Source organism: Mus pahari, chromosome 1 (genome assembly GCF_900095145.1).
Source record: "Mus pahari chromosome 1, PAHARI_EIJ_v1.1, whole genome shotgun sequence".
Taxonomy (NCBI): domain Eukaryota; kingdom Metazoa; phylum Chordata; class Mammalia; order Rodentia; family Muridae; genus Mus; species Mus pahari.
Window position 1 is genome coordinate 91748669 of NC_034590.1, and position 8192 is coordinate 91756860.

Here is an 8192-nt window from a genome sequence, read left to right on the forward strand (position 1 = left end):
TGGCTGTCCTGGAACTCACTTTGTAGACCAGGCTGGCCTCGAACTCAGAAATCCGCCTGCCTCTGCCTCCCAAGTGCTGGGATTAAAGGCATGCGCCACTACGCCCGGCTAGTACCAGCTTCTTATGGTCACTGAACACTTAATGACAGAAGACAAGGAAGCCATGCTGGTATTTCAGATGGAAGTATTAAAGACTTTTTGAAAAAGCCCAGCTACCTGTGACCATCCAGGTCACTGTACATGAGCAAACTAAGACTGGAAGGTGTGCTGTTCTCAGTGTCAAAGCCTTGTCCAGCCCCAGAGACCCCTCATTTAGAGCCTAAGCTTCTTGCACTATGACACGATACTTCTGATTTTTCTTTTGCGGAGTTTCACAGAAAAATACTAGACATTAGGGTACTTTCTTGGCACTTCCATCTTTGAATTCAGACATGTGGGCTTGCAGGAAATCTGGCACATTAATGGAGAGCCGTGTGAAATAAAATTAAACCATGAAGCAAAAAGAACTGGAAACCAAGATGAATCTTGATCAGAAGCCACAAGCTCAGACGCTACTGCAGCCAGGCAGATAGTGCAGTGCTGAGAGCTGTAGCCCATCATGGCTGCTTGCCATGCATCAGAGAGCATGAAAGGCGGTGTCTAAGGAACTGCTAAAAACGGGAGTTTATGTGCTATAGCTACATTTTTAAAGTAGTCTAGAGCTGGTGAGATGGCTCAGTGGTTAAGAGCACCGACTGTTCTTCCAAAGGTCCTGAGTTCAAATCCCAGCAACCACATGGTGGCTCACAACCATCCATAACAAAAATCTGATACCCTCTTCTGGAGTGTCTGAAGACAGCTACAGTGTACTTACATATAATAAATAAATACATAAATAAATAAATAAATCTTTAAAAAAAATAAAAAAATAAAGTAGTCTAATTAGCACATAAAGATTAAATACTGTGTAGTTTAGGGGCTGGAGAGATGACTCAGCAGTTAAGAGTGCTTGTTTCTCTTGCAGAGAACCTGGGTTCAATTCTAAGTACTCACATGATAACTCACAGTTATCTATAAATCCAGTTTCAGAGGGTCCGAAGCCCTCTCCTGACTTCCCTAGGCACCAGGCATGCATGTGGTGCACAAACATACATGCAGGCAAAATATTCATATACATTAAAGCCAGGTGTTAAAGGTACACACCTTTAATCCCAGCACTTGGGAAGCAGACAGGTGGATCTCTGTGAGCTCAAGGCCAGCCTGGTTTACATGATGAGTTCCAGTACAGTCAGGGCTACATAGAGAGCTCGTCTCAAAACAAAACAAGAATACTGTGAAGTTTGACATGTTTGCAGGCCTCACATGCACTTTTTATTTGTAGAGTGCCTATGAGAATTCTGTGAGGTTTTTGGTTTTGTTTTTATTTTTAGATATACTCAGTACATCTTGTAAATACATAAAATATGTAGGTGTGCTTATGTGTTTGAATGGATAATACAGGTATTTGAAACTGTACCTATGTAAGTGAAGTCAAACTTTCTCTGTACAGCTTGCAAACTGCCCTTTATTTGGCAATATACTAAACTATTGTGATAAATAGAGAACCATATCACTCCTCTCAAGGGTTATAGACTTCGCATACTGCATAGGTGAATTTAACACAAAGCAGTGAAGCAGTCCCATAGTATAATGGATCATTAGAAGGTGAACATGGGCACTACTCTCCTGACATTTTTTACATGTATTGTGCAATTGGGCACAGTTATCTCATACATTCTTAGAAGTTGATTTATAAGCCACAGGGTATAAATGTTGAGAACTTTGCTAACTTTTAATTTTATGTGTCTGTGTTCTTGCCTGTATATATCTCTGCACTACATGCATGAAGCACCCAGACCTAGAGTTACACATGGTTGTTAGCTGTCATGTGGATGCTGGTACTGAACCTAGGACCTCTGTAAGAACAGTTAGTGCTGCTCTTAACTGCCAAGGCATTTCTCCAGCCCTCTGCTACCTATTATTAAAGTGCATGAATGGAGACAGCAGCTTACATACCTCTGTTTCAGAAAGTTCGTTGTTGTTGTTGTTACTGTTGTTGCTGTTGTTGTTGTTGTTTTGGGACAGGTTTCCTGTGTACCCCTGGCTGTCCTGGAACTCACTCTGTAGATGAAGCTGGCATGGAACACCGAGATCTGCCTGCCTCTGCCTCCCAAGTGCTGGGATTAAAGTTGTGCAGCCCCACACCCTGGAATTTTTTTGTTTTGTTTTGTTTGTTTTTTCAAGACAGAGTTCCTCTTTTTTCTTTTTTTTTTCTTTTCGAGACAGGGTTTCTTTGTGGTGCCCTGACTGTCCTGGAACTCACTCTGTAGACCAGACTGGCCTCAAACTCAGAGATCCTCCTGCCTCTGCCTCCCAGTACTGGGATTAAAGGCACGTGCCACCTCTGCCTGGCACCACCCTGGAATTCTTAACCATGCTTGTTCTACCACGGACTGTTCTGTTGTCCTCTTTTGATCATCTGTACCCAGTATCACTGCTTTGGTGGATTGAGTTTCACTGTAAGAATGGCAGGACAGTTCTTCCCTCAGGATAAAGATAAGGCTCAGTGGGGCTCACTAGGGAGTGAGTCCTGGGGATGAGAAGCTCTTGTGTGGAACAACCCACAGCAATCAGAGATGTCCTCTCTTTGGATCTTGTAAGCAAGTTCTGACATCCTCCAGCTGGACTTTGTTTCTACATTTGAGAGCTGTAGTGTTTGGTTCCCAAACAAACTCAGACCTTTCAGAAGATGTATGTAGTCAACAGTCTTGTCAGCCTGAAGGACCACAAAGTTAGATCCTCAATAGAGAGTGCAAAAGTTTTTAGACTTTGCACAAATAGCAGGGTTTCTGGCCTCGCCAGCTTCCTTGCTTGACTGGGTCTCTCTTTTCTCAGGACTCTTCTCAGGGGAGCTCCCAGAGTGCACGCAGGAGCTGATGATTGATGTCACCAAAAGCTACTACCAGAAGTTTCTACCCCTAACACAAGTCTAATGTCTCTGCTTCATATATTTAATTCTTTTGAACTCTAAGACGAACCTGGAGATAAAGAGAGCAGTCAGTGACTACAAGAGCTGTCCTGTTTTTGACAACTTCTACTCTCCTCGTTGTTGGCTTTTTTTTTTTTTTTTTTTTTAATTTCAGAATTTTTCAATCTTCCATGGCTCTGAGCATTTAAGAATTTAATAAGGCTGGAGAGATGGTTCAGTGGTTAAGCATGCTGGTTGCTCTTCCAGAGGACCTGGGTTCAGTTCCCAGCACTCACATGGCCCTACAACCATATATCTATAACTCCAGTTCCAGAGGATCTGATGGGTTTCTGGCTTCCGTGGTCACCAGACATACACATGGTAAAGACATATGTGCAGTCAAAATATCCCTTCACATAAAATAGTGAACTTTTAAAAAAGAATTTTAATAAGCACATCTGGAAGAGTTTTCTTTACACACTGCACTTAGACCTAATCTGTCAACAGTCGCCATACCACCATCTGAGGAGGACAGAAAGGTCTGTTCCTGATGCTCCAGCCCTGAGTTTCTGCGGATGGTTGGACCCTGCCTGGCTTGGGCCTGCAGAGCAACAGCACCCTCCCAGCATGGGATCACATGACCCAAGTACTGCTCACAGCCCTGTCCTATCCCCAGGGCACACTGTCCAAACAGATGACACTCCACTTTCCTGCTGCTACAATGGGACCAATAGCCACAATTTCTTGTGCCCTGGGGAAAGTGTGATTTCAGGCCCAGGTTCTGATTGGTGGCTAGAACATGAGGAAAAGAGACAGTACCTGGGAGGTAGAGGCAGGAGGAATAAGAGCTACATAGTGTGCTCACACTTGCCTAGTGTGCTACATGAGACCCTGCTTCAAACCAACAAAAATAAAGTCAGTAAAAGAAAGAAATGGGGATCAGGTGGTATCTATTGTTTTAAGGTGGCCTTAGTTGTCCTAAAGTAGCTAATAAAAGACTTAAAACATCCTGGTTTAGGCTCATTCATTTAAAGAGGGGATCCTACACTGCAGACTGTGTTTCTGCAAAAACCCAGGTTTGGGTCTTCAGTGTGAATGGCTTAGTCAGGTCCTCATTCCTTAACTCAAGGATTACTTCACTAAAAATGAGTGTCTGTGAACCTTGCTCTCTAGCCTAGATGCATTTGTCCTGTCTGGTATTTGTTAACACTCCCATGCCTCAGACTAAAATATTTGTACTTGAGGTCAGCCTCACATTTGACTTTTTAAGTCATCCTGTGGACACAGAGCCTGAGGAAGCGGCATTTCCAGTGGCCCTAACTGGTTCTGCTCTGAGTCCTGGGTTTAGAGGTGAAGGCCTTGGTCAATTGAGTGCTCTCAGAGACAGTGGCCAAACAGTTCAGCACTGAAGAGCAGGACCCAGCAGGGGCCTCCTTGACTTCCAGCTTGTCATTTTTTTATGTGTTACCACGAGTCCAAAGTGGTTGCTTCTTCCTGTCAATTGGTCTAGTCAGCATGATGTTGTCAATATAATGAACCAATGTGATATTTTGTGGGAGAGACAGATGATCAAGATCCCTTCAAGCTATGTTATGAATTAGGGCTGGAGAGTTACTATTTCCTTGAGGTAAAACTCAAAGTATACTGCAGGCTTTGGCAAATTGCTTCTGGTCGTCTTTATGGACAGGCATTTGTTAGATGTTTTAGGGTTTCTGCTGCTGCTAGAAAACACCATGACCAAAAAGCAAGTTGGAGAGGAAAAGGTTTATTCATCTTACACTTCCATATTGCTGTTTATCAACAAAGGAAGTTAGGACAGGAACTCAATCAGGGCAAGAACCTGGAGTCAGGAGCTGATGTAGATGCCATGGAGGGGTGCTGCTTATTGGTTTTCTCCCCATGGCTTGCCCAGCCTGTTATCTTATAGAACCCAGGACCACCAACTCAGGGGTGGCCCCACCCACAATGGGCTCCACCCTCCCCCCTGATCACTAAATGAGAAAATACCATACAGCTGGATTTCATGGAGGCATTTGCTCAACTGAAGCTCCTTCCTCTCTGATGACTAGCTTGTGTCAAGTTGACACAAAATCAGTGTACACTAGATTAATGCCTGCATACCATGTACCAGGAAATGTGTTAACCTGTTCCAATAAGGACACCACATCTGGTACAACAGCTGCACTTGATTGAGTTTTTGAAAGTCAACTGCCATTTTCCACAATCCATCTGTCTTCTGCTCTGGCCAGATAGAAGAGTAAAAGGGAGACAGATGTGGTGGAAACCACCACCCTTGCATCTTTCAAGTCCTTGATGGTGGCATTAATTTCTGCAGTTCCTTCAAGGATATGGTACTGTTTTTGAATCACTATTTTCCCTGGCAGAGGCAACTCTAAAGTCTTCCATTTAGCCTTTCCAACCATTATAGCCCTCACTCCATAGGTCAGGGAACCAATGTAAGAATTCTGCCAACCTCTAAGTATATCTATTCCAATTATATATTTTAAGACTTGGTATACACACACACACACACACACACACACACACAGGAACGATAGATATGAGGAGCTTATTAGATTGGTTTACAGGCTATGGTCCAGGTAGTTAAAAATGGCTGTCTATCAACATAAGGTTCAATAATCCAGCAGTTGTCCAGTCTGTGAGGCTGGCTGACTCAGCTGGTCTTCAGTATATGTTGGAATCCTGAAGATGTAGGCTCTAATGTCAGTGAAGCAATGGACTTGCCAGTGAGAGTGAGAGCAAGCAGACAAAAAGAGAGCAAGCCTCCTCCTCCTTTTTTTTTTTTTTTTTTTTTTTTTTTTGTCTTTTTTGAGACAGGGTTTCTCTGTATAGCCCTGGCTGTCCTGGAACTCACTTTGTAGACCAGGCTGGCCTCNAACTCAGAAATCCGCCTGCCTCTNCCTCTCGAGTGCTGGGATTAAAGGCGTGTGCCACCANGCCCGGCACAAGCCTCCTTCTTCCGTGTCCTTTATAAAAGCCACCAACAGAAAGTGTGGCTTAGATTAAAGGTAAATCTTCTCACCTCAGTGAGAAATGGGTCTTATCACTTCAAATGGTTTAATTAAGGAAAAAAAAAAAAAATCTCTCACGGTGTGCCCAGACATTTGGGTTTTAGTTGATTCCTGAGGTAGTCAAGTTGACAACTATGACTAGCCATCACACTCCCCTAGCAGTGCAGGTTCACAAGTGTCTTGGGATGTGTGTGTGTGTGTGTTTGTGTGTGTGTGTGTGTGTGTGTGTTAGATGGGGCCTCACTGTGACCTAGTCTAGGAAGGAGTTTCTGATATTAAGGGGAATGGACATCCATAGACAATAAGCAGCCTTGAGCAGACTTCCAGATTTACTGTTTTTTTTTCTCTTGTACTTTTGGGACATGATAGGTTATAGCTCCAGACTTCTACCATTGCATCCCAGTGGCACTCTAGTTTGGGCCTGGCAGTCCCAAAGAAAGTGCTGTCTGTGGTTTCTACTGCAATGCTTGTGCCCTTTTGGATGAATGACAGTGACCAATGGTGTTTGGTCCTGTAATTAACCCAGTCAGGGTCATGACCTTTCTTCTATTTCTCCCTTATGTGAGGAATGGAGTCTATTGCCAAATCAAGGTGCCAAGAAGATAAAAAACAGTGCCGACTACAAACAGTAGCAAGTGTGTAATGATGTGCTGGTAGTATTTGAGCATGTCCTGTCATGAGCCTGTACCCTCGGAAGGGCCAGCTGGACTTTGTCTCCATGGTGGCTCTTACCCATGAATAGTCTGCTACCAGGCAGTTATACTTCCAAAGAAAAACTTTGTTCTTGGAAGAGAAGGTAGATGGGAAAGACCTTTCCCACTGGATAGACGAGAGGAAGGAGTTTGGTTTATGCTGCTGAGAAAGCCAGACATCGGTTGGACTTCAGACTGGAGTCTAAGACCCTCCTCTATTTTCCTTTGAGATGGCTCTTCTTTGTTTGTTTGTTCTTTTGAGAGTCTCTCTCTATATATAGTCCTGGCTGTCATGGGACTTACTATATATAGATCAGGCTGATCCTAGAAATCCACCTGCCTCTGCCTCTGTCTCCTGACAAGTGCTGGGATTAAAGGTGTGTGCCACTAGGAGGGACTTATTTTCAGATACTGTAGTGTAACCGCCTACAGCTTTTGTCATTGGTAGAAAGAGCTCCCCTTTGCTAAAAACTCCCTGGCTTTGGTTCTCATTGGTCCATACCAAAGAGCTATCCAGGCTCATGCTAGCTAGGAAGCTGAAATACAGGCACACAGGTAGACTTAGAGTTAATGACTAGTGGTTGTGGGAAGTAAGTGAAGCTACTACAGAGAGGATAAATGTGCCTAATAACCTGGTTGGTTAGAACCGGTCTCAGCAAAAGGCCTGGTCAGCATGGACAAGTTGCCGCAAGTCCATGCACAGAAACACAAAAGCCTAAAACAGCCTTGTGCTTCTCCTAGCTTCTGTTCTGTTGCCTATTAGCATAGGGAGGTGGGACCCTGACCACGTGCTTGCTGTGAAGCCGAAGACAGCACCACCTATCCACTTAAATACTTCACTGAGCCTACATAGAGAACCAGGCCTACACTGGGGAGTAACATTCAGTCCCTGATCCTGGGGACCTTACAGCTTAGTCAGGGGAGAAAGCCATGAAACAAGAGTTCTCTGGTGGAGGTCTTAGTTTGACAGTAGTCATGGTGAAGTGTGGGTGCTGCAGGTAGGCATGTCAGCTCTCATTCTGCCATGTACTCCTTGCTCAGTTATGCCAGCCCATGGCATCTCAGATCTCTCATCTATAAAGCAAGGTGGTTTGAGGACTTTAGTTCCTTCACACATGGAAAGCGCTGGTTCTCCGTGAGCACTGCATAAACAGCATCTAGAACTCTCTTCAGAAAGGGAAAGACCCCGAGCCAAACCCCTGTAGTTAAAGGCACAGCATTCTGACATATTGTTTAGATGTAAAATAAGATTAAGCGCATCCCACCTTTCTTTTCAGACTACCACAAAAAAAGAGATGAAGAAAAAAAAATCATTGTTTTTTTTTTTTTTTTAATCCATGGAACATCAGGTACTCACCAGAAACTATTTAATCTTCTCAGCTGTCAGTAAAGTGGGGATTTCACAACCCATTTTACAGAAGAGGAAGATGGTTATCAGGGGGGTTGGGTAAATTTGCCCAGTGCTACACTCTAGACAATTGG

General features: G+C 43.9%; 1 protein-coding gene and 1 long non-coding RNA gene across 2 annotated transcripts in view; one reads left to right on the top strand and one right to left on the bottom strand.

Annotated features, from left to right (window-relative positions):
* Dctn5 (dynactin subunit 5) overlaps positions 1–4183 on the top strand; it is a 20040-nt gene extending 15857 nt beyond the window's left edge. Inside the window, exon 6 of the mRNA XM_021194828.2 lies at positions 2914–4183. Coding sequence (XP_021050487.1) covers positions 2914–3011 — 98 coding nt within the window. The 3' untranslated portion in view covers positions 3012–4183. The remainder of the gene's footprint in view (positions 1–2913) is intronic.
* Positions 1–8192, bottom strand: part of LOC110319347 — a 22852-nt gene that overhangs the window by 8108 nt on the left and 6552 nt on the right. The gene's annotated exons all lie outside the window — the stretch shown is intronic.